This window comes from Podarcis vaucheri (assembly GCF_965113315.1).
Source record: "Podarcis vaucheri genome assembly, chromosome: 18".
NCBI lineage: Eukaryota > Metazoa > Chordata > Lepidosauria > Squamata > Lacertidae > Podarcis > Podarcis vaucheri.
In genome coordinates this window covers 9,208,172-9,234,629 of record NC_138756.1, presented here as the reverse complement: position 1 = coordinate 9,234,629, position 26,458 = coordinate 9,208,172, and the positions used below count along the sequence as shown (strand labels likewise).

General features: G+C 52.4%; 1 protein-coding gene across 2 annotated transcripts; it reads left to right on the top strand.

Annotated features, from left to right (window-relative positions):
- The first annotated feature begins 708 nt into the window (after positions 1-708).
- On the top strand, positions 709-26,458 carry MIER2 (MIER family member 2). 2 transcript variants are annotated; one of them, XM_082206442.1, is made up of 13 exons: positions 709-782; positions 9,958-10,045; positions 11,334-11,494; positions 12,408-12,533; positions 13,459-13,576; positions 15,155-15,261; positions 17,432-17,501; positions 18,309-18,460; positions 19,662-19,743; positions 20,471-20,565; positions 21,873-21,976; positions 23,558-23,694; positions 24,725-26,458. In XM_082206442.1, the coding sequence occupies exons 1-13, from the start codon at positions 774-776 to the stop codon at positions 25,183-25,185; spliced, it is 1,710 nt and encodes a 569-aa protein (XP_082062568.1). In that variant the 5' UTR covers positions 709-773; the 3' UTR covers positions 25,186-26,458. The 2 variants fall into 2 exon arrangements, with proteins under 2 accessions (XP_082062568.1, XP_082062567.1); XM_082206441.1 differs by having other exon boundaries at positions 711-782; positions 13,453-13,576.

The window sequence follows — 26,458 nt, the reverse complement described above, 5'->3', positions numbered from 1 at the left end:
TCCCCACTTTCCCCCGCTCCCCCCACGTTTTACCTCAGTTCTCCCCATATTTACCCCTTCATTTCCCCTTTCACCCTCCCTCGCAGTTTACCTCAGTCTCCCCACTTTTCCCCTCCCACCCCATGTTTTACCTCAGTCCCCCCACATCCACCCCTTCGCTTCTCCTTCCACCCCACCTCGCATTTTACCTCAGTTCTCCCCATATTTACCCCTTCATTTCCCCTTTCACCCTCCCTCCCATTTTACCTCAGTTCTCCCCATATTTACCCCTTCACTTCCCCTTTCACCCTCCCTCCCATTTTACCTCAGTTCTCCCCACATCCACCCCTCCGCTTCCCCTTTCACCCCACCTCGCATTTTACCTCAGCCTCCCCACTTTCCCCCGCTCCCCCCACATTTTACCTCTGTTCTCCCCATATTTACCCCCTTCACTTCCCCTTTCACCCCACCTCGCATTTCACCTCAGCCTCCCCACTTTTCCCCCGCTCCCCCCCACATTTTACCTCAGCGACCCCCCCACATCCGCCCCTCCGCCTCCCCTCCCACCCCCCTCTCCTTCCCCCTCCCCTGCCTCCTCCCTCCCCTGCCTCGCACCTTCCCCTCCCGCCCCCCCTCTCTCCCCCCCACCCCGGAATCTCCCCCCTCCCCCTCCCTCCCCTCTTGCCTCCTCCCCCTCCCCCTTCCATCTCCTGCGCGTAGCAGCCAATCAGCGGGCGGCTCCACATCCGGGGCTCTCCCCCCCCCCCCGCGCCCGGCCGTTCGCACTCTCGGCTATGGCGGAGGTGAGTGTGTGTTTGAGTGTCAAGCGCGGGGGGGGGGGGAGAGAAAAGTCGGGTCTCTCCCCCACCCCCCCTCCCCACCCCCAAAAAGGGAGAGGGGGGCACCGAGGTGGGGGGGTGGGGCTTGCGTTTGTTTGGGGGGGGGGAGAAGTGGTGGGGTGTGTGTGTGTTTTTTTTGGGGGGGGGGTCTTCCAGGTAGGCAGGTGAAGCCGTGCCTCTTATTTTGGGGGGGTCGACTTTTTGGGGGGGTCAGCACAGGGCTTAATGGGGTGCAGGGGCGAGGATGGAGCAGTTGGGACTTTTCTGGGGCTGGCCAAGGATTTGGCAGCTGGACTTTTTTTTTGGGGGGTGGGGGGTCGGGTGGGGGGTCAACCCACACTTTTAAGGGGCCGACTTTTTGGGGGGGTCAGCACAGGGCTGAATGGGGTGCAGGGGCGAGGATGGAGCAGTTGTGACTTTTCTGGGGCTGGCCAAGGATTTGGCAGCTGGAGTTTTTTTTGGGGGGGTGGGGGGTCGGGTGGGGGGTCAACCCACACTTTTAAGGGGCCGACTTTTTGGGGGGGTCATCACAGGGCTTAATGGGGTGCAGGGGCGAGGATGGAGCAGTTGGGACTTTTCTGGGGCTGGCCAAGGATTTGGCAGCTGGAGTTTTTTTTGGGGGGGTGGGGGGTCGGGTGGGGGGTCAACCCACACTTTTAAGGGGCCGACTTTTTGGGGGGGTCATCACAGGGCTTAATGGGGTGCAGGGGCGAGGATGGAGCAGTTGGGACTTTTCTGGGGCTGGCCAAGGATTTGGCAGCTGGACTTTTTTTTTGGGGGGTGGGGGGTCGGGTGGGGGGTCAACCCACACTTTTAAGGGGCCGACTTTTTGGGGGGGTCAGCACAGGGCTGAATGGGGTGCAGGGGCGAGGATGGAGCAGTTGTGACTTTTCTGGGGCTGGCCAAGGATTTGGCAGCTGGAGTTTTTTTTGGGGGGGTGGGGGGTCGGGTGGGGGGTCAACCCACACTTTTAAGGGGCCGACTTTTTGGGGGGTCATCACAGGGCTTAATGGGGTGCAGGGGCGAGGATGGAGCAGTTGGGACTTTTCTGGGGCTGGCCAAGGATTTGGCAGCTGGAGTTTTTTTTTGGGGGGTGGGGGGTCGGGTGGGGGGTCAACCCACACTTTTAGGGGGCTGACTTTTTGGGGGGGTCAGCACAGGGCTTAATGGGGTGCAGGGGCGAGGATGGAGCAGTTGGGACTTTTCTGGGGCTGGCCAAGGATTTGGCAGCTGGAGTTTTTTTTTGGGGGGGGGGTCGGGTGGGGGGTCAACCCACACTTTTAGGGGGCCGACTTTTGGGGGGGTCAGCACAGGGCTTAATGGGGTGCAGGGGCGAGGATGGAGCAGTTGGGACTTTTCTGGGGCTGGCCAAGGATTTGGCAGCTGGAGTTTTTTTTTGGGGGGTGGGGGGTCGGGTGGGGGGTCAACCCACACTTTTAAGGGGCCGACTTTTTGGGGGGGTCAGCACAGGGCTTAATGGGGTGCAGGGGCGAGGATGGAGCAGTTGGGACTTTTCTGGGGCTGGCCAAGGATTTGGCAGCTGGAGTTTTTTTTTGGGGGGTGGGGGGTCGGGTGGGGGGTCAACCCACACTTTTAAGGGGCCGACTTTTTGGGGGGGTCAGCACAGGGCTTAATGGGGTGCAGGGGCGAGGATGGAGCAGTTGGGACTTTTCTGGGGCTGGCCAAGGATTTGGCAGCTGGAGTTTTTTTTGGGGGGGTGGGGGGTCGGGTGGGGGGTCAACCCACACTTTTAGGGGGCCGACTTTTTGGGGGGGTCAGCACAGGGCTTAATGGGGTGCAGGGGCGAGGATGGAGCAGTTGGGACTTTTCTGGGGCTGGCCAAGGATTTGGCAGCTGGAGTTTTTTTTGGGGGGGTGGGGGGTCGGGTGGGGGGTCAACCCACACTTTTAGGGGGTTGACTTTTTTGGGGGGGGTCAGCACAGGGCTTAATGGGGTGCAGGGGCGAGGATGGAGCAGTTGGGACTTTTCTGGGGCTGGCCAAGGATTTGGCAGCTGGAGTTTTTTTTGGGGGGGTGGGGGGTCGGGTGGGGGGTCAACCCACACTTTTAAGGGGCCGACTTTTTGGGGGGGTCAGCACAGGGCTTAATGGGGTGCAGGGGCGAGGATGGAGCAGTTGTGACTTTTCTGGGGCTGGCCAAGGATTTGGCAGCTGGAGTTTTTTTTGGGGGGGTGGGGGGTCGGGTGGGGGTCAACCCACACTTTTAGGGGGCCCAACCTACCCTTAGGGGGCCCAGGAATGTCGACGTGACAAGTTTGGGGCTCCCAGGGGGTGTTCCTGGGGCGCTGCAACGATTTGGGGGGGCTATGAAGAATCAGGAATGTGTTTTTTGGGGGGGAGGTCTCGGTAAAAAAATTTGGGGTGCAGGAATGGGGGCTTTTCTTGGGGGGCAACAAAAACTTCGGGGTTCTGCTAGTTGTGAAGTGGCTGGACTTTTATGTGGGGGTTCGGTTTTGGGGGGTGCTGTTGGGCCGGGGGTACTTTTAATGGGGGGCAGCGATGGCTTAGGGGGCAGCTGACGGCTACGGAGAGAATTCGGGTTTTGGGGAGAAGCCTATCAAAGATTTAGGGGTTCAGAGAAGTGTGTTTTTATGAGTGGTGCCTGCGGAACTTTGCATTGGATTTTTTTTTGGGGGGGTTAAGTAGTGGCTGTGCAGCAGCTGGAATTTTGTGGGGTGCATGTAGCTTATGCCTGTAATGACTTGGTTTTGCAGATGGTTTTTTGGGGGGCAGTGTGCTAGGCCACAGGGGCAGTTGCTGGTGGAGACGGTGCAATTTGGGGGGTTGCGTAGAGCAAGCTTTTGGGGTTGCACAGGAGAGCAACGAAAACAGCTGCAGCTCTGGCGGGAACAAATTTGGGGTCTTTCGGGACCAGCTGAAACTTCGAGGGTCGCACTGCATCACTTGTGGGGTCAAGCTGGTGGAGCGAAGTTCTTGCGACTTGAGAGGAATTTCAAGGGGTGTGGCTGGACCGAGGTTGAGAGTTCGAATTGCCATGCTTTTTGGGGGGGATGAGGAATTAATGGGAACGACCCTGAAAAATGCCATACAGGGGAGGGGTGCAATTAAATCTATCTTGCAGTGGATTCTGGTAGAGGCATGATTGACTTTTTATAGAAAAGGGCAAATTTAGGAGTGTCGGTAGTGGAGAATATTTTGCTGCTTTGGGGGCTGGAGGGTGGTGCAACAGAGGCTGGAATTTGGGGGTGCAGAAAGCGATTGGTGCGGGAAGTGGTAGAGGCATACCTGAGGCTAAGGAGGCAGCAGGCAACATCCCAAGAGTGATTAAAAAGGTAAAGGGACCCCTGACCATTAGGTCCAGTTATGACCGACTCTGGGGTTGCGGCGCTCATCTCGCTTTAGTGGCCGAGGGAGCCGGCGTACAGCTTCCGGGTCATATGGCTAACAGGACTAAGCCGCTTCTGGCGAACCAGAGCAGCGCATGGAAACGCCGTTTACCTTCCCGCCGGAGCGGTACCTATTGATCTACTTGCACTTTGACGTGCTTTCGAACTGCTAGGTTGGCAGGAGCAGGGACCGAGCAACGGGAGCTCAGCCCGTCATCGCGGGGATTCGAACCGCCAACCTTCTGATCGGCAAGTCCTAGACTCTGTGGTTTAACCCACAGCGCCACCCGCGTCCCTCAAGAGTGATTTAAGGCCCGTTAAATGTGCACTTCCCAGCCAAAACCCCTCAAAAACATCCCAAAGTGACTTATTTAGCAAGGTGCAAGAAACAAATGTTGTGATGGTTGGTGACGCTTGGGGGCTGAACCCTAATGCAACTACGTCTGTGGTGTTAAACTGCCGGTGCTTTCGAAGGGTCAAGCCAAATTTGTTTGGGACCCCTTGGTGGAGGCTGCTGCTGGTGGGTCATGTTTGGGGGCCTGCCTTGAGGGTTGCAGGGGTTTGGGTGGGTACAGGTGGAGGCCGAGATCGTATGGGAATGACTGAGAAGCGATGATTAGAAAATGGTAGAGGAATTCCCTTTTTTGTTTGGTAAGGGTCTCACCAGAAACAGAAAATTGGTGATAATGGAGGAAGTCAGATGGGCAGCATGTAAATATTATTATATTATTATTAAGTCATACAATCACGTTGGATTGTGAGTGTCTGACTTAAAAGTTGCCTTCGTTGGCTTCCGTGCCCTATACGTTTGCTTTCTCTGGTAAGTTTTTTGGGGGTGTGCAGAACGCAGATGTAAACAAAGGTGTCGTGTCGGTTCTTGAAAATGGGCTCTGTACATGCTTCCGATTTGGGTGCTGAATCGCACCACTGGTGCAATGGGCTTCCCCTGGGAAACACAGACACGCAAATGTTTGGTCCTCTGAGGCAGGGGCAGCCATTGCAATACTTTCCGGAAGTTGTGGGGACTACAGATCTCATCGTCCTCTGTTAGTGCAGCAGTGGACAGGGATGATGGGAGTTGTAGTCAAAAAAATTTTTTTAATTTGGAAGGCACCACATTGACACCCCTGCTGTAAGGTCTCCTGAAGTGGGGCAGTGATTTCCAGGGAGAGGGTGTTGCAGCTTAGGTTGGGCGATCTTTGTAGGTTTCGGAGATCATCTCTGGTGGAACTTCGATGTCCATGAGAATGCTGACATCAAGGGCCCATCGTTATCCTCTTTGTCCCTTGCTGGCTGTAGCTGTGAAAATGCTTCAAGAGGTTCGCGGGAATCGGGATGGAACCATGGTGGAAATGATAAGACACGTTCTTTGAGCGAGAGCTGCTCCTTGCCCGGCCAAGAACAGATCGGAGCCTTAAGATCACACTCAACGCTCAGGGCTCGATCGCTTACTGGGATTTTGCTGGGTTCATTCTCTCCAGATGTTGCTGGACTGCAACTCCCATCATCCCTGACTGTTAGCCATGCTGACCGGGGCTGATGGGAATCGGAGTCCCACAGCATCTGGAGGTTTCCTACCACATCAGTAGCGGAGGGGAAATCGCTTTGTTGTTTTCGAATGAAGACAGACGCACAGGGGCTGCATTCAGGCGAGCCAATGGTTTGGAACATGGAAGCAATCAAATGCAAGATTGAGGAGACAGTTTAATACGCCCCGCTTGCCTTGTGCTCTCATAAGAACATAAGAAGAGCTTACTGGATCAGGCCAGTGGTACATTTGCTCCAGCATCCTTTCTCCTCTGGCCAGACCTCACCTGGAGTACTGTGTCCAGTTCTGGGCACCACAATTCAAGAAGGACACTGACAAACTGGAACGTGTCCAGAGGAGGGCAACCAAAACGGTCCAAGGCCTGGAAACGATGCCTTATGAGGAACGGCTAAGGGAGCTGGGCATGTTTAGCCTGGAGAAGAGGAGGTGAAGGGGTGATATGATAGCCATGTTCAAATATATAAAAGTGATGTCACATAGAGGAGGGAGAAAGGTTGTTTTCTGCTGCTCCAGAGAAGCGGACACGGAGCAATGGATCCAAACGACAAGAAAGAAGATTCCACCTAAACATTAGGAAGAACTTCCTGACAGTAAGAGCTGTTGGACAGTGGAATTTGCTGCCAAGGAGTGTGGTGGAGTCTCCTCCTTTGGAGGTCTTTAAGCAGAGGCTTGACAACCATATGTCAGGAGTGCTCTGATGGTGTTTCCTGCTTGGCAGGGGGTTGGACTCGATGGCCCTTGGGGTCTCTTCCAACTCTATGATTCCTCACAAGGGCCAAGCAGATGTCTACAGGACCCAAATGCAACTCTCCTCGCTTCTGTGGTTTTGCACTTGGCTATTGGCCACTTGCGACCAGGTGAAGATGCCCAGGTGCCAAGATGGCTGGCAGCCTGACATCTCCATCACCTGGAGGTGTGTCCCTGGGGGATCCTTGGATCTGGACCATTACCACACTGCGTGCCTGGGGGGATCTTTGGATCTGGACCGTTTCCACACAATCGTACCCCACCCTGTAGAATTTCTGTCCATTATATTTCACCTGCATGATCAGAATGAATTTCGGGAGCAAAATGGAAAAATACAACTTTTGCCCAGCCCCACAAATGGCAACTAGGCATTCCGTTTTGTAACCCTGGTTTAAGGGACGCAGGTGGCGCTGTGGGTTAAACCACAGAGCCTAGGACTTGCCGATCAGAAGGTCGGCAGTTCAAATCCCTGCGATGGGGTGAGCTCCCGTTGCTCGCTCCCTGCTCCTGCCCACCTAGCAGTTCGAAAGCATGTCAAAGTGCAAGTAGATAAATAGGTACCATTCTGGTGGGAAGGTAAACGGCGTTTCCGTGCGCTGCTCTGGTTCGCCAGAAGCGGCTTAGTCCTGCTGGCCACATGACCCGGAAGCTGTACGCCGGCTCCCTCGGCCAGTAAAGCGAGATGAGCGCTGCAACCCCAGAGTCGGTCACGACTGGACCTAATGGTCAGGGGTCCCTTTACCTTTAACTCTGGTTTAGGGAGCCATTTGGCGCCTAGCGTATATATGAGTTTCTAACACTGCCTTTCGTTTCCGTGCGCTGCGCTGGTGCTGGCTTGCCAGGGCAGCTTCGTCACGCTGGCCACGTGACCCGGAAATGTCTCCAGACAGCTCTGGCTCCCGGCCTCTTAAGCGAGATGAGCACGCAACCCCAGAGCCGGTCACGACTGGCCCGTACGGGCAGGGGTACCTTTACCTTTAACACTGCCTTTAACCGTGAAGTTCGGCTCACTCGGGAAGGGAGCCTCCGCTCAGGGTATCTGACCCAAGACTCCTCTGAAATCTGCCACCACCGCTGACAAGCACTGAATGATCACCAAGTTAGAGTTTATCCCCAGAACCTTCTCATCGTTTTGGTTGTCTGAATCATGGTTCGTTATTTTTAATCACAGTTTAAAATCTTAAGTTCCCAGGGTGGGTTACAGCCATTTAAACACAATATTAGTATTGAAAGCGCAATATTAAGAACTGCTCCAGCAACTCGGAAGTTACAGAAATCAGATGTGTCCTAAAAAAAATGTGCGTGCAAAGTGTCCAAAGCCCAGGGTGTTAATTATTAGTCGCTTTCCCTCCCTCATAAATTTACGAAGAAGGGAAGATGGGCTGTAAATGGTCGCATTTTGGTGGGATCTCCCCCCTAGGTGGTGATTCTGCAATGGAACCCCTGGAATCTCGACTTCTGTTGAAAAAAAGAAAGCAGGGATATATTAGTAACGGATCATTGGAAAATATCACACGTTAGCTTGCAGATACTTAATGGGCTAAGGATTTTATTTATGTTAAAATAAAATGCTCACTTTTTCCCTCCTAAAAATTAAGGGGAAATGTGTGTGCGTCTTATGGAGCGAATGCAGGCTGCGCAGCTATCCCAGAAGCCAGAACAGCAAGAGGGACTGCTGCTTTCACTGCACAGTGATCCCTCTTGCTGTTCTGGCTTCTGAGATTCAGAATATTTTTTTCCCTTGTATTCCTCCTCCAAAAACTAGGTGCGTCTTGTGGTCTGGTGCGTCTTATAGAGCAAAAAAAATACGGTAATATGTTTAATTCCATAAGGTGAAGATCCAAGGATGTTAATGTTTAAGTTAAATTTCATAAAAATTGGGATTTGGAAAACCGTTAGAAGGATATGCAATGAAATTCAACCAAGGGGAAGCGAGGAAGTCACTTAACAAAGTTAATAACTAATTTTCAATAAGGCTATGATTTATGTTTGTCTGTTTTATGTGTTTGTTTGTTTATAATATTGCGAAAACTAATAACAAAAATTTGGGGGGGGAGGAAAATATTGCACGTTGGAGGAAACCTTTATGCAAGGAAGAGTTTTTACAGGAATTCCAGTATTCAGATTTGGTGCACGTCTAGTTTGGAGCCGCCACCAACACTTTCGAAATAAAAGGGGGGGGGGGATAACGTCAATAAATACCTTCAAAGAAACCCCAGCCCCTGCTCTGAGAGGAGGAGGACAGCTTGCCGTGGAAACTCTCAGGTCGAAACTCTTGTTCCGACTCCCATTCCTGGCATCCATTGGATTCGTTCCGCAAGCAGACAGGGTGGTCTCTGGTGAGAATACACCGCCGGCCACTAATGAGACACCAGGGACTAGCGCATTGCAGCACACGTTGAGTGCCTGCCTTTAAGTTGGGAGGCAGCCTCCTTTGCAAAGTTTTCCTGGTAGGCAGGGAGCTCTTATTCCCACGGTTGCCTTGTGAAATCCGGAGAACCGTCTCTGCAGAAGCTCTCTCTTATTTTTCATTTTTTATTTATTCAAGAAATTGTTTATTGTTAAAATAGTTCATCATTAATACACATATACAAGCATACATTTCATACAGTCCTTAAAAGTGTTCAAACATACTTACACTCATTCCCACAAATAATTCCTTTTCCCATCACCATCCACCACCCATCACCCCACCTTTGTGTTAGACTTCCAATCTACTCAATTGCAATTTCTTTCCACTTCTATTACTTGCTTTCACACGCCTTTAGCCTAATTTCACACTTCTTTTTCTATTACACATTGTTATCCATCTTATTCAGTATTTCAGTGTTTGAAACGGAACTTGTTTATTCTAATAGGAGTTCTGATTTTTCGATATGGTTTTGCAAGTATCTTTTAAACACCTTCCAGTCCCTATCTATCTTTTCTTTTGAGATCCTTCCAATTTCTCCCATTGTTTTGGATATATTGTAGTACTCCACTAATTTGGCAAGCCACTCTATTTTTGTCGGTACAATACCACTTTTCCAGTTTTCCGCAATCGATAGCTTTGCGGCTACTGTTGCGTATAAATATAAGGTCTTGTCTTCTTCCTTTAGGCTTCCTTTAGAAGCTCTGTCTTCTTAAGAGAGCAAGGTGCGCCCTGCGACATGCTCACTCTGGGCTGGGCAGCTTTCAGTGTCGATGCCCTTCTGCAGCAAGGCGAACCAGAGCAGTGCATGGAAACGCCGTTTACTTTCCCGCCAGAGTGGTACCTATTTATCTACTTGCACTTTGACGTGCTTTCGAACTGCTAGGTTGGCAGGAGCAGGGACCGAGAAACAGGAGCTCACCCCGTTGCGGGGATTCGAACCGCCGACCTTCAGATCGGCAAGTCCTAGGCTCTGTGGTTTAACCCACAGCGCCACCTGCGTCCCTTTGAACCCTAGAAAGGCATAGATAAATACTAACCATGTGTCCTGCTTTTCTTTTTTAAAGGCCTCAGTTGGGAGGCAGAGTCCAAGGGTTGTGTCCTACCCTGCGCGGAACTTATGTCCTGGGAGACCCAGCCTTCATACCACGGCAGGTACGGAGATCTTGAATCTACCTAGTGCCAGGTATTGCAGGACTTCTGCCTTTCCCCCCTCCTCCGTCACCTGGCTCTCACCTCTGTGGGAAGGTGGGTCGCTGAGCATCTGCCCTGTATTCATCCACCTGGTTCATCCCTGGTTTCCATTGGCTCTGAACCAGGGTGAGGACCTTGTCGGGTTCCCGACTCCCTATCTGTTCAGAAAAGGCATTCCCCTTTCCTGAAATGGAGGAATGCAAGAGATGGAAGAATGTCTCTAATAATAATAATAATAATAATAATAATAATAATAATTTATTTATACCCCGCCCATCTGGCTGGGTTTCCCCAGCCACTCTGGGCGGCTTCCAACAAAACATTAAAATACAATAACCTATTAAACATTAAAAGCTTCCCTAAACAGGGCTGCCTTCAGACGTCTTCTAAAAGTTTGGTAGTTGTTTTTCTCTTTGACATCTGATGGGAGGGCGTTCCACAGGGCGGGCACCACCACCTAGAAGGCCCTCTGCCTGGTTCCCTGTAACCTCACTTCTCGCAGGGAGGGAACCGCCAGAAGGCCCTCGGAGCTGGACCTCAGCGTCCGGGCAGAATGATGGGGGTGGAGACGCTCCTTCAGGGATACTGGGCCGTTTAGGGCTTTCAAGGTCAGCACCAACACTTTGAATTGTGCTCGGAAACATCATGGGAGCCAATGCAGGTCTTTCAGGACCGGTCTTATATGGTCTTGGCAGCCGCTCCCAGTCCCCAGTCTAGCTGCCGCATTCTGGATTAGTTGTCATTTCCGGGTCACCTTCAAAGGTAGCCTGTTTACAATTCCTCCCGAGACAGGGGGAATTCCTCCTCTTAGATTAGGGACTGTGTTAGACATGTGCCAGGTGCGTTCTGCGGCTGACACGGGTCCAACTGAAAACACGTGGAGATCTCTGGTTGCCGGGTTAGCAACTGACGTCTCTGTCTGGCCGCCCCTCCAGCGTTTTTTAGCAGATCACCAGAAGAACTTTTTTATTGCATTTATCTCCCACCCTTTTCTCCAAGGAGTAGATGGCTCACTCCCCCGTCCTCAGTTAATCTGTACAAAGACCCTGTGAGGTAAGTTAGGAGGCTGTGAACTTGCCATGGCGGCATACCCCGAAGGGCCGTTTTGCAAAAGCAACACCCCCCTTTTTAATCACTGAAACAGCCAGGCCTGAGATTTCCTCCCAGCCCTGGTGCTATGTCGCTGCTCGTGCGAGGAGCGTTCTTCGAAATGAACCTGCTTAATTGTTCCAAACGTCGTTCCATGCAGTGGTGTCTATGGGCTCAGGTGACCACCGCTTCAACCTGGCTGAGATCCTTGCTCAGAACTACGGGGTGCGGGAAGAGACTGAGGAAGATCAGCAGCAGGAACACACACAGGGGAAAGCGAAGCCTTTGGAGGAGCTAGAGAAGAGCTTCAATGCCTCCCAGGTAAGGCGCTTTGTGGTTTTCTCTCTCCCTTTTGAATAGATTTTATTAAAGTTTGGAAAAAGAAACACAGTGGTACCTCTGGTTGTGAACAGGATAAAGCGAGATGAACGCCGCACCCCCAGAGTCGTTCATGGCTGGACCTAATGGTCAGGGGTCCCTTTACCTTTTTATGATATGTAAAATGAACCATGGGAAGAGAAGAAGGGAAGTCATTGATATCTTAAGGATGTAAATTTAAGAAAAAATTTACAGTGGTACCTCAGGTTACATACGCTTCAGGTTACATTCTCCGCTAACCCAGAAATAGTGCTTTGGGTTAAGAACTTTGCTTCAGGATAAGTACAGAAATCGGGCGGGGCGGCGGCAGCGGGAGGTCCCATTAGCTAAAGTGGTGCTTCAGATTAAGAACAGTTTCAGCTTAAGAACAAACCTCCGGAACGAATTACCGTATTTTTCGCTCTATAAGACCACAAGGCGCACCTAGTTTTTGGAGGCGGAAAACAAGAAAAAAAATATTCTGAATCTCAGAAGCCAGAACAGCAAGAGGGATCGCTGCGCAGTGAAAGCAGCAACCCCTCTTGCTGTTCTGGCTTCTGGCATAGCTGTGCAGCCTGCATTCGCTCCATAAGACGCAAACACATTTCCCCTTACTTTTTAGGAGGGAAAAAGTGAGTCTTATAGAGCAAAAAATACGGTAAGTACTTAACCCGAGGTACCACTGTATATGACACAGCTGGTGTCTCCAGCAGCCTGACTGCGTCAAGGCAGCTTCCTATCGCCCTATAGTTTACCATGACATGCAGGCTGTTTCAGCTGCCAAGTCTGCCCCATTGATCCTCTGCCTGGCCGGCATAGCTCCGGGGGTGTGGTAGGGAGCCCCTTCCCTTCCTGACGAAGTTCTCCTGCCGTTCAGAACTCTGAAATGCCGTTTGAGGAATTGCTTGCGCTCTACGGCTACGAGGCCTCTGACCCCATCTCCGAGCAGGACAGCGAGAGCAACGATGCCTCGCCCAACCTTCCAGACATGACCCTGGATAAGGTAAGTCCCGTTTTCCCTGCCAGCCGCCTTTCCCTGCTCCTAGTCCTCATGAGGGTAACCTTTAAGGGGAGAAGCACAGCGACAGAAACCGAGATATGATAATGGCACCTTAAACCTAGGTTGTGGGCGCAACAAGGTGCGCTTTTTTAATAACAAGAATTCTGATTTCTAAAGCCATTTAGGGGCTTGAAGGCGAATATTAAAGCAAGGCTTCCATCGTATCATAATGGTGTGTTTGTGTATGCATTAAAAAAAAAAACTGGGTTAAAGCTGACCGAAAGTCCAGAGGTAGCATTCTTATCAATTTACGACGGGGTGGAAGGTTCGCAGGTTATGAAAGCCTTGCTCACAAATTTTCTTGACAGCTGCACAAATTATGATAGCTGGAAGAGGAAGGGGCAAGCGGAATATAAAATGGAGGAATGGTATGAAGAGGTGTGGGTTATAGCTCTTAATGATAAATTAACATGTGCCATTGGGACGTGGGTGGCGCTGTGGGTTAAACCACAGAGCCTAGGGCTTGCCGGTCAGAAGGTCGGCGGTTCGAATCCCCACGACGGGGTGAGCTCCCGTTGCTCGGTCACGACTGGACCTAATGGTCAGGGGTCCCTTTACCTTAACATGTGCCATTAAGGTAAGGCGGGGAATACGCAGGAGAAATGATTTGGAGATGTGGAAGGTGTATGTAGAATTTGTACTTTTAAAACAGGAAGGGGTCAAACCACTGGAAGAGGTATTGACATTTTGGGAGGTTGGATAGTTACAATGGAATGGTCTCGGAGATGGGGTGCACATTTTTATTCTTTTATGTATATTACTTTGTCAAAATAAAAGAAAATAATTTAAAAAACAACAACACCCTTCCTTCCTTCCTTCCTTCCTTCCTTCCTTCCTTCCTTCCTTCCTTCTTTCTGGTCAGGAGCAGATAGCAAAGGACCTGCTTTCCGGGGAAGAAGAAGAGGAGACTCAGTCTTCGGCCGATGACCTGACCCCTTCCGTCACCTCCCACGACGCCTCGGACCTTTTCCCCAACCAGATGGGATGTAAGTTTTCTCTGAGATGTGTAGACGCCTCGAGAAAAAGGGAACAAAGGCCTAGTCGTATTTAACAGACACGCAAAGGAAAGGCCAGCCGGGACCCTTCCCCTGCTTTTGCTTCTCTCTGCTGGATGCTGAGGTCCAGCTCCGCGGGCCTTCTGGCAGTTCCCTCCCTGCAGGAAGTGAGGTTACAGGGAACCAGGCAGAGGGCCTTCTCGGTGGTGGCGCCCTCCCTGTGGAACGCCCTCCCATCAGATGCCAAGGAAATAAACAACTATTTCACTTTTTAAAGATAACTAAGGAAGTTTTTAATGTTTGATGCTCTATTGTTTTTAATATTCAGTTGAAAGCTGCCTAGAGTGGCTGGGGAGACCCAGCCAGATGGGCAGGGTATAAATAAATTATTATTATTATTATTATTATTATTATTATTATTATTATTATTATTTTAATTTCTCTTTCCTAACGGGTTTTGTTTCTATTTCCTTGTATTTTACAACAACGCTTTGAAACTCTGGGGGAGCCGCCTCAAATGCTAACTTGGGAGAAAGGCAGGAAATAAACACGAGAAGTAATAATAATAATAATAATAGAAAGCAGCATATAAACACATGAAATGACAGCAGCAGCAGCAACAAGAGTAGCAGCTAGCCATCAAGCTGAGTGGAAATACCACATTTGGGGCAGTCTGCACCCAAATTCATTCATTCCTTTATCCGTTTGTTAAAGTTCTATCCTACCTTTTTACCTCCCAAGGAACTCAAGCGGGCAGACGTGGTTCTCCCCTTCCTCACTTAATCCCTGAGAGAATACCAGCCCATCGTCGCTCACCCAGTGAGCTTCACGTGGCTGGGAGGGGATTTGAGCCCCTGTCCCTCCCAGGTCGTGGGTGGCGCTGTGGGTTAAACCACAGAGCCTAGGGCTTGCCGATCAGAAGGTCGGCGGTTCGAATCCCCGCAATGACGGGGTGAGCTCCCGTTGCTCGGTCCCTGCTCCTGCCAAGCTAGCAGTTCGAAAGCACGTCAAAGTGCAAGTAGATAAATAGGTACCGCTCCGGCAGGAAGGTAAACGGCGTTTCCGTGCGCTGCTCTGGTTCGCCAGAAGTGGCTTAGTCCTGCTGGCCACATGACCCGGAAGCTGTACGCCGGCTCCCTTGGCCAGTAAAGCGAGATGAGCGCCGCAACCCCATAGTCGGCCACGACTGGACCTAAAGGTCAGGGGTCCCTTTACCTTCACCTCTCCCAGGTACTCCTCTCTGTTTAATCCCCACAACGACTCTGCAAAGCAGACTAGACTGAGAGAGCCAGGGGCTGCACACACAAACACACACACAGACACCCGGGTCATCCAGTGACCTTCATGTGTCTGAGTGCGGTGGATTTGAACCCTAGTCTCTCTCAGGCCCAGTTCACCTCGCCAGCTCTCCGGACGCCAGCTGTCTGTGGGCTTCTAGTAGTCCCCTATAGCAAAGAGGACAGTGGAATTGACGGGCCTTCTCCGGACACGGGGCCCCTCTCTCGCGCTCCTTACGCCTTCCAGGCATTGAGGTTGTCTCTTCACCTTCCTCCCTTTCCGGAAAAAAAGCAAACTTCCTAGCTGATGGAGGCAAAGGCCGCTGCTCTTCCCCGTGTGCTTCCTTCTCGGCTGAGGACTCGGAAGAAGACGCCATCCCCGCCAACGAGTGCAAGAAGGTAGGCCTTTTCGTCCGGGGGCGGGTGCTCGCCGTCCACCACCGGGACAGGTGGGAAACAGGAAGGGGGCCCTGGCTAAGAGGAATTCTGAGAGAAGCTTCTTTCACCTATTACAGTATTTGGCCAGGACTGAAACATTCAGGAGTGCTGTTAGCCAATTGCCCATTGTTGTTGTTGTTGTTTAGTCGTTTAGTCGTGTCCGCCTCTTTGTGACCCCCTGGACCAGAGCATGCCAGGCACTCCTGTCTTCCACTGCCTCCCGCAGTTTGGTCAAACTCATGCTGGCATCTTCGAGAACACTGTCCCACCATCTCGTCCTCCGTCGTCCCCTTCTCCTTGTGCCCTCCATCTTTCCCACCATCAGGGTCTTTTCCAGGGAGTCTTCTCTTCTCATGAGGTGGCCAAAGTCTTGGAGCCTCAGCTTCAGGATCTGTCCTTCCAGTGAGCACTCAGGGCTGATTTCCTTCAAAATGGAGAGGTTTGATCTCCTTGCAGTCCATGGGACTCTCAAGAGTCTCCTCCAGCACCAGAATTTAAAAGCGTCCATTCTTCGGTGACCAGCCTTCTTTATTGTCCAGCTCTCGCTTGCATACATCACTACTGGGAAAACCATGGCTTTAACTATACAGACCTTTGTTGGCAAAGTGATGTCTCTGCTTTTTAACATGCTGTCCAGGTTTGTCATTGCTTTTCTCCCAAGAAAATGTCCATTAGGCTCTGTCTGTTTTTCGGGCAGACGTTTTTGCAGCTCGGTTATGTTTTGCAGATCTGCTGAATCTTAATCGATATGGGGGCTGCCCCTTCTCCCATCTTCAGCCGACTTTTCCACCAGGCAGCTTGGAAGCCGAAAGGATCTAGTTGATCTCAGTAGGACTAGGTTTTTCAGGGCAGGTCTTTGATCCCTTGCTGGCTTACAATCGTACTTAAAACACTTCCTGGAAACCTTGCCCATCTTGGTTTTCCCAAGGTTTGTGGTGGGACCTCTCTTGTGGCATTCACCGTTTTCTTCCGTTCCTTCAGGAAGGGATAAATAAGCAGTCAGGAAAATGGTTGGGGGATCACCCCTGTTCCGAGCAAGGAACGGAAGAGTTTTCTCCCCTATTGTCCTCTACGTGGGGCTACCTTTGAAGGTGACTTGGAAACTACAACTAATCCAGAATGCAGCAGCTAGACTGGTGACTGGGAGCGGCCGCCGAGACCACATAACACCGGACCCAAAAGACCTACATTGGCTCCCAGGTCGTTTCCGAGCACAATTCAAAGTGTTGGTGCTGACCTTTAAAGCCCTAAACGGCCTCAGCCCAGTATCCCTGAAGGAGCGTCTCCACCCCCATTGTCCAGCCTGGACACTGAGGTCCAGCTCCGAGGCCTTCTGGTATTTCCCTCCCTGCGAGAAGTGAGGTTACAGGGAACCAGGCAGAGGGCCTTCTCAGTGGTGGCGCCCTCCCATCAGATGTCAAGTAAATAAACAACTACCGTATCTGACTTTTAGAAGACAGCTGAAGGCAGCCCCATTTAGGGGAGTTTTTAATGTTTGATATTTTATTGTGTTTTTAATATTCTGTTGGGAGACGCCCACGGTGGCTGGGGAAATCCAGCCAGATGGGCAGGGTATAAATAATAAAATGTTGTTGTTGTTATCTATATCTATATAGATAGATACAGGACGCAGGTGGTGCTATAGGTTAAGGTACCCACAGAGCCTAGGACTTGCCGATCAGAAGGTCGGCGGTTCAAATCCCCGCGATGGGGTGAGCTCCCGTTCCTCAGTCCCTGCTCCTGCTCCTGCCAACCTAGCAGTTCGAAAGCACATCAAGTGCAAGTAAATAAATAGGTACCGCTCCGGCGGAAAGGTAAACAGCATTTCCGTGCGCTGCTCTGGTTCGCCAGAAGCGGCTTAGTCCTGCTGGCCACATGACCCGGAAGCTGTACGCCGGCTCCCTCAGCCAGTAAAGCGAGATGAGCGTCGCAACACCAGAGTCGGCCACAACTAGACCTAATGGTCAGGGGTCCCTTTACCTTTACCTAGATAGATAGATAGATAGATAGGGAAGAGGTACTCCCCTCCCAGCTTACCTCCAAGAAGCAGGAGAGGCGAGGAAAGATTGGTACACAACTACTGCCAATTGAATGATCCTGCTGGTGTCATTTGTTATTATTTCGCTCACAGGAGATCATGGTTGGTCCTCAATACCAGGCGGCTGTTCCCCTCCTCCACCTGAACAGGCATGGCGAAAAAGGTAGGCAAACCTTGGGCACTGACATGCTCTGGACTTCATCCCAGCCAGAGTGTTGTGTGTGTGTGTGTGTGTGTGTGTGTGTGTGTGTGTGCATCTGCGTGTGTTCCAAGAGAACCAGGGGATAGTAGAATTTGGCTCCTTGGGAAAAGCCAGCATCCTCTTTCTAAGAGAAGGAGCTTTTATATTTAAAAAAGCATCCTTCGCATTTGATTCCTTGGCTGGTCGCCACAGGCGAGCAGGGATTCCATGCGGGCGAACGGGCTCGGTGAAGGAGGCATGCGCCTTTCCGTTCCTCCTGTTGCCACAACCCACTTGGTTCTGGTGAGGCTTCGGAGGGGAAGGTGTCCGTCCCACAGTCTGTGTCACTCAGCCGCCAGCCGGTTTAGGTAAAGGTAAAGGGACCCCTGACCATTAGGTCCAGTCGTGGCCGACTCTGGGGTTGCAGCGCTCATCTTGCTTTATTGTACAGCTTCCAGGTCATGTGGCCAGCATGACTAAGCCGCTTCTGGCAAACCAGAGCAGCGCACAGAAACACCGTTGACCTTCCTGCCGGAGTGGTACCTATTTATCTACTTGCACTTTGACGTGCTTTCAAACTGCTAGGTTGGCAGGAGCAGGGACCGAGCAACGGGAGCTCACCCTGTCGCAGGGATTCGAACCGCCGACCTTCTGATCGGCAAGCCCTAGGCTCTGTGGTTTAACCCACAGCGCCACCCACATCCCACACCAGCCGGTTTAGTGGAAGGCAAAGTATTTGCTTGGGGCCCTTGATTTCAGACCCGCCCTCCCATGTTTCCTCTCTCCCAGTCTACGAAAATGACGACCAGCTCCTTTGGGACCCAAACATCCTCCCCGAGAGGGAAGTGGAAGAGTTCCTTTACCGAGCTATAAAGAGAAGGTGGGACGAAGTCTCGAACGCCAGCCTTGCAGAGGGGGACACGGTCAAGGACAATGAGCAAGTGAGTTCAGTGTTCATTCCCAAACAGCGCATGAGATGGCAGTGTGCCGTGAGATACAAATCCATCTTGAAAGCTCCTGTGAGCCCCAGCCCCTACCGTCGCAGAAGAGTCTACCTGCAGCCTCTCTGCCTGAGTCTACTCAGAGCCAGTGTGGTGTAGTGGTTAAGAGCGGTGGACTCGTAATCTGGTGAACCGGGTTCGCTTCCCTGCTCCTCCACCTGCAGCTGCTGGGTGACCTTGGGCCAGTCACACTTCTCTGAAGTCTCTCAGCCCCACTCACCTCACAGAGTGTTTGTTGTGGGGGAGAAAGGGAAAGGAGATTGTGAGCCCCTTTGAGACTTCTTAGGGTAGTGATAAAGCAGGATATCAAATCCAAACTCTTCTTCTTCTTCTTCTACTCCATTCTTTCCTCTTCTTAGGCCCCGTCTGCACTCTATATGTTTAAACCCGTTTCATGCCACTTTAAACAGTCACGTCTTTCCCCAAAGTATCCTGTAAAGCAGCGTTTCTCGAACTTGGGCCCCCAGCTGTTGTTGGACAATTAATTAACAATAATAATGGTTTTATTAATTATAGCAATTAAAGGTAAAGGGACCCCTGACCATTAGGTCCAGTCGTGGCCGACTCTGGGGTTGCGGTGCGCATCTCTCTTTATTGGCCGAGGGAGCCGGCGTACAGCTTCCGGGTCATGTGGCCAGCAGGACTAAGCCGCTTCTGGCGAACCAGAGCAGCACACGGAAATGCCGTTTACCTTCCCGCCGGAGTGGTACCTATTTATCTACTTGCACTTTGACGTGCTTTCGAACTGCTAGGTTGGCAGGAGCAGGGACCGAGCAACGGGAGCTCACCCCGTCATTGCGGGGATTCGAACCGCCGACCACCTGATTGGCAAGTCCTAGGCTCTGTGGTTTAACCCACAGCGCCACCCGTGCCCCTTTTATAGCAATTATAGCAATACAAACACAAAACCATACCCTAAAACCATTAACAAGTTAGCAACAGGTTATCTACTAACTGTTTGGAAGGATGTAATCTTAATTGCCTGCATAGGCCTGGTGGAGCAGAAAGGTTTTCGGCAAGCGTTTAGAAATTGTCACAGAAGGTTCCTGCTGGAACTCTAGTGGCAGGGCGTTCCACAGGACCGGACTGACAACGCCGAAGTTCCCCGCTTCTCTTAGACGTGCTTCCCTTTGCTCCACAGGCGCTGTACGAACTGGTAAAGTGCAACTTCAACGCCGAAGAGGCGCTGCGGAGACTCCGGTTCAACGTGAAGGTCATTCGAGGTGAGAGATTCCTGGGGGTAGGGAATAATTCCCCCTCCCCAGCACTGCTGGCTTTCCCAAGTGAGACAGTATCAACCCATCCTTCTCTCCAAGGAGCTTGGTGGAGGTGGGGGCGGGGAGAACTCCACAGCTGTCAACTTACAGATTTGAAAATAAGGGACCAGCAGCCTCAAAAATAAGGGATCAGCAGCCAAAATAAGGGATTTTGCGAGCACAGGTATGTTCAACTTCTGAGCCGCCTGAGCCAAAGGCAGAAAGCCCAGCCAGCAGCCAAACGAAGCCTCAAGCGGTGGTTCCCACAGCGCAACAACCCAGCAAAGGGGATGCAGCAAGGAAAACCACCGTCACCTCTCCGCTGGGAAGCGCTGAGCAAAGGCGATTTGATCAGCACAAGGCATGCAAGCTCCACCCCCCAGTCGTTCTTAGACTCCTTATTGGGTGAGCAACGCAGCCAAGCAACACAGTTGGAGCCTCCCTCCTCCCTGGCCGGCAGGGAGGGAGGGAGAGGAGCTGCTTCCTTTGAAACCCAGGAAATTTAAGGGACATCATCAATAAGCGACAGCAGCAGGACACAGCGCTGGGATAAGGGACTTTCCCACCAAATAAAGGACGGTTGACAGCTATGGAGAACTCTTCAGTCACACAGAGAAACATCTATTGGAGAGGTTCTGCAAACTTTCAGCAGGCGTCTCTCACAAGTAATTTCCCCCCGTTGCCTCCGCTACAGATGAGCTCTGTGCCTGGAGCGAAGAGGAATGCAGGAATTTCGAACACGGGTTCCGAGTCCACGGAAAGAACTTCCACCTCATCCAAGCAAACAAGGTAGTTGGCCGTTGTGTGTATGTCGCCCGGGACAGTTGGTCTCCCTGCAATCACGAGTGAAGCCCGGGAAAAGAGGAATCACCCTTTTAAATGCCCATAGAGCTGTAGGAGGAGGTCTGGGAGACAGACATGGTTTGTAACTTCTGCTTCTAGCTCAATGTGCATTTCAAGGCTCGGAGTAATTGCGCTGGGTCTCGCACCCAGATCCCTTGGAAAATAAAGTGTGCATGTATGCATGTACAGCCGTACCTCAGAAGTCGAACGGAATCCGTTCCGGAAGTCCGTTCGACTTCCAAATCGCTGTGGAAGACCCGTCGGACGTTTGGGTTCCAAAAAACGTTCGCAAACCGGAACACTCATTCTGGGTTCAGTCGTTCGGGAGCCAAAACATCCATCCGGGATCCAAGGTATTACTGTACAGTGGCACCTCGGGTTAAGTACTTAATTTGTTCCGGAGGTCCGTTCTTAACCTGAAACTGTTCTTAACCTGAAGCACCACTTTAGCTAATGGGGCCTCCCGCTGCTGCCACGCTGCCGGAGCACGATTTCTGTTCTCACCCTGAAGCAAAGTTCTTAACCCAAGGTACTATTTCTGCGTTAGCGGAGTCTGTAACCTGAAGCGTATGTAACCCAAGGTACCACTGTATGAGCTTTCTCTATTTCTGTCTCTCAGGGAGGAGAGGGGAGGGGGTGGGGTCTCAAGACCTCCAAGGCTGACCCGAAGTTTTCCTTCAGGTGGGCAGGAGTTTCTTTATTCTTTTGCATTTTTGCTCAGTTAAGAAGGCTGCGTGCAGCTTGCAAGGTTCAGCCCAGCAGGAACTTGGGTCTCAAGTTTGGGCCCCGAAATCTCAGCGGCTGGTAACCTGTGTGCTACAGAAATGTGAAGTAGTATTCTTTTGTGTTGGAGAGAACCCTTTGCACACTGTCTCTCAGGCATCCTGCCCCTTCCTTCCCCCCACCCCAGAAAAAAAGGCTATGTAAGCCTAGTGCTTCCCAGAGGATTCTAGGACGTGTGCTGTGTTCACACAAGCGTGGGGTTGCCTTATTTCAAAAAGTAAAAAAAAAACCCAGGACACCCCCAAAGTTGGTGAGCTTTCCCCCCCCCACCAAAAAAATCTGTGATTTCTCGGTTTACTTGCCAAAGATCCAGGACAAACCGCCACCTTGCGAGAATTGCCCCTGGACGTCACTTCCGCCTTTGAAATCCCGGACGTATGGCAATCCCTACACAAGTGTCGCTCCTGAGAGGTGTTCCAGAAGCCGTGGCTTGTCCCAACCTTTTCCCTCTCCTCCCTTTTCCCCCGCAGGTCCGCACCCGGTCGGTAGGCGAATGTGTGGAGTACTATTACATGTGGAAGAAATCGGAGCGCTACGATTACTTCACCCAGCAGACGCGGTTTGGAAGGAAGAAGTATGTTCCCCTACCGCCACCCTGGAGCATCGTGGGAGCTGGGTGGAGCGCTGGGGCCTGTGTCCACAGCACCGGGTGAATCGCAGGCCCAGGGGCTTGAGTTGGAGAAGGAGCTGGAAGACAGAAGCAAGGAGGGAGATGAAGGCCAGGAAACAGAAGAGAGGGGAAGACAGGGGAAGAGGAACACTAGGAAGTGGAAGGGAGGGAAAGGAAGTAGGAGGGAGAGGGAGATTTGGAAGTAGGAGAGGAAAACTGGCAGGTGCCCACATTTAATCTGGAAGCATTTAAGCTTTAGCAGGAGGAGCGACACCACCCCCCTGCGGGTGGTTCTGTGGTCTAAACCACTGAGCCTCTTGGGCTTGCCGATCAGAAGGTCGGCGGTTCGAATCCCCGCGACGGGGTGAGCTCCCGTTGCTCGTTCCGTGCTCCTGCCAACCTAGCAGTTCGAAAGTATGCCAGTGCAAGAAGATAAAGAGGTACCACTCCGGCGGGAAGGTAAATGGTGTTTCCGTGCACTCTGGAGTTGATCCCAGTGAGGGTTTGCCAAGCGTGCCTTCCTCTTAGCACATTTCTCCCTTTCGTCCTGAGTTTGAGCATCTTCAAAGCCCATGACACCTTTGGTAAAGGCTGTTCTCCAGCTGGAGCGCTCGCAGTCCAGTGTTTCCCAGTTATCGGTGTTTATACTACATTTTTAAAGTTTTGCCTTGAGAGAGTCTTTGAACCTCTTCTGTTGACCGCCAGCATTACGCTTTCTATTTTTGAGTTCGGAATAGAGTAGTTGCTTTGGAAGACGATAATCAGGCATCTGCACAACATGACCCCAGTCCAACAAAGTTGATGTGGAAGAATCATTGCCTCGACACGGGTGATCTTTGCTTCTTCCTGTGCCACACACACTGCACGGTCGTGGGCTGCTCCCCACTCTGCAGGAGGGCACCCCCGCCCAATATTCCCGTTCTTAAAAAAAAGAAGAGTGACTAGGATTTGTAGAACCTGATGTAGAATGCAAAACATGCAGGCACTATTCTCAGAGTGTGTTTGTTTGTTTGTTTGTTTGTTACCGCTTGTAATTCCAAATGTGTAGGCCTGAATATAGGGACGCTGGTGGCGCTGTGGGTTAAACCACAGAGCCTAGGACTTGCTGATCAGAAGGTCGGTGGTTCAGATCCCCACGACGGGGTGAGCTCCCATTGCTCAGTCCCTGCTCCTGCCAACCTAGCAGTTCGAAAGCACAGCAAAGTACAAGTAGATAGATAGGTACCGCTCTGGCGGGAAGGTAAAAGGCGTTTCCGTGCGCTGCTCTGGTTCGCCAGAAGCGGCTTCGTCCTGCTGGCCACATGACCCGGAAGCTGTACGCCGGCTCCGTCGGCCAATAAAGCGAGATGAGCACCGCAACCCCAGAGTCGGCCACGACTGGACCTAGCGGTCAGGGGTCCCTTTGCCTTTAGGCCTGAAAATGTGGGGCATGGATGCCCCTTGATAACCACTCCACCCCCCACCCACCTCTCCGTAATTGGTTAATGCAGAGAGGGACATCATAATCTACAAATGTGTTTTGTTTTGCTTGCCTCCAACCTGTAGGGATTACGTGGATAATTTTTTGGATGGTGGCGAAGTAGAAAGTGCCAGTCGTTCGCGAGGTTCCCCACCCATCCCATCGTCCACTGGATGCCTCGACTCTCGTTTCAACCCAGATCACCTGGCAATCGAAAGCACAGGTAGGCTGGTCAGAATTGCCCTTGTTCAGCTTTCAAAATTCTGAGTCCTGGAAAAGCATGTTTATTTGTCATTTGCTACAACTTACGTTGCCGCTTAATTACAGTAGTCTAAGAGGGACGCGGGTGGCGCTGTGGGTTAAACCACAGAGCCTAGGACTTGCCGATCAGAAGGTCAGCGGTTCGAATCCCCACGACGGGGTGAGCTCCCGTTGCTCGGTCCCTGCTCCTGCCAACTTAGCAGTTCGAAAGCACGTCAAAGTGCAAGTAGATAAATAGGTCCCGCTCTGGCGGGAAGGTAAACGGCGTTTCCGTGCGCTGCTCTGGTTCGCCAGAAGTGGCTTAGTCATGCTGGCCACATGACCCGGAAGCTGTACGCCGGCTCCCTCGGCCAATAAAGCAAGATGAGCGCCGCAACCCCAGAGTCGGCCACGACTGGACCTAATGGCCAGGGGTCCCTTTACCTTTACCTTTGCCAGTGGTGTCGTGGTTAAGAGCGGTAGTATCGTAATCTGGGGAACCGGGTTTGAGTCTCCGCTCCTCCACCTGCAGCTGCTGGGTGACCTTGGGCTAGTCACACTTCTCTGAAGTCTCTCAGCCCCACTCACCTCACAGAGTGTTTGTTGTGGGGGAGGAAGGGAAAGGAGAATGTTAGCCGCTTTGAGACTTCTTAAGGGGAGTGAAAGGCGGGATATCAAGTCCAAACTCTTCTTCTTCTTCATGAAACTGTAACGCTGTCATCACCCTAGAGTAGGACATGATGGATTTTTCAGCTTTCAGATTCCACAAATGAGGGGGGCGAAAATGTTCTAACATGACATTGGGAATTCAAAAGATATTTTGGTTCAATTGATAGAAATCGGTTTTCTCCCGAAATAGCAACCTTGCTAGGGGGGAGGGCATTTCCCAGCTGGGGCACCGCCACCGAAAAGGCCTTGTCTTGGTGACTCCCGTTTTTAGAGTGTGCAGTAGTTGAAATCAAGTACCTGTGATGTGTGAACCAGGCTTTTGTGTGTCTCCCCCCCCCGCACAGAACCTTTGAGCATCGAGAGCGCAGCGTGCAGTTTGGGCAGCACGAGTGAGTCGGGCCACGGCTACGAATACAGCACCCCTTCGGAAACAAACTGTTCCTTTGACCCCGCCGAGGAAGCCGCCGCCGGCAGCCGGGCGCCCGCTTTCCTGCAGCGCCCGCCGAACCCCCCCGAAGCCGGCTTCTACCAGGTGGCCGCAGCCGGGAAACAGGAGCCACTGCGGTGCTCGGGGAACGCCCTTGCCGTGGACTTCACCCTCCCCGGGAACGTCGCGGAGGGGCTGCCTTTAATTTCCGGCCACGTGGGACTGGACAGGGATCCAGAGACGTTGGTGGCCCCCTCTCAAGTGTCCTTATCGGTCCCGGATTTCAGCCTCCTTGGCATTGGAGATGTAAATAGCTTCCTGGCCACTCAGCAGGGCTGCCCAGCTCCCAGGGTTCACTCAGAGTCCTTGTCTCAGTGACTGCAGCCTCTGCGTAGGGGTCCGCTGACGGACGAAAGCTGACTCTGGCAGGACTGGACGGAATAGCCCTTTGGGGAGGGGGCACAGAGACGGGTCAGCCTATCGTCACCCTTCCTTCCCCCGCACACTCCCCCGGGGCCACGAGCGCCGGTCAAGAGCCGTCCGGTCCTCGCCTTTCCAAATCGCGGGGGGCGGAAGGGGCGCCCGCTGCTCTTCCTGCCCCTGTGCTCGACGTCCCTCTGGCGAAACCAAACGCCTCCGTCGTACTCTCTCGCACAGCTTTGCGAAAGAGAGAGAGAGAAAGCCGATGGAGGGGAACCTGTGACCCCCATGGGGCCGTTGTAGATGGGGGGCAAAGCCATGCAGGGGGGCAGACGAAGTCTTCCTCCCCAACAACCCCGCCCTGGGCAAGCTGGATATCCAGCGTTGCCAGCCGAGAAAACCCCCCAGCGCAATGCGGGAGGCCGCAGAGATAGAGAGGGTTGCCAGGAGCACTTTTAGAGAAGGAGATGTGTCGGTGGGGCGGAAAGCTTTCACGCACGGCGCGAGCGGACGTGGAACACAACTGGTTCCGAAGGTGCAAAGCAAGCTAAGTTGGGCACTTTCCTTCAGTTGTGGTGGCCCCTCTGTTTAGTTTCGTTTTCAGTAGCGGCGGGGGACGTTCCTTTTTGCCAAACCTTGTGGCCGCATCCTGGTTTGCCATAGGGTGGGTGGAATCGCCACCCTGCTCCCGCTTTCGTCCCTACGCAAGCACACCGCCCCAGGCCTTTTTTTTAAAGGCACCCTCTTATCGGGACCCGCCTTCTGGGCAGAGGGAGAAACTTCATCCCCTCCAACAGCACCCTGCATTGCGAAGACGGTAACCCGCATGTCGCAGCCTTCCGAAGATGCATCGGCTTCCGGGGATGGTGCTGGGTTGGGGAGGACGTGGAGGGGCAGGACGGAAGAAGGCTCTCAGGCCCTGCTGCCAAAACTGCACAGCTCTCAGGCAGGGGCGGGGCGCTCCAGGGGTGGACGTCCGCCATGGTGGTCTGGAGGCCAGGCTTCCGAAAGCCAGCAAGAATCTTCGCGTTTGCTTTTGCCGGAAGAGAGGCAGCCGGGTGGCGGCAGGAGCACCGGTTGGAGTGCCAAACAGACTCTGGGGAGGGAGGTATATGCGCGTTCTGTGCGTGAGAGAGAGCATGAAACGCGGGTGTCCCGTCCTGTCCCCCCAACCTTGCCCGGTTCGGCCAGCTGGCAAAATACTACGAGGACGGACTCCGTGCCATTCAAA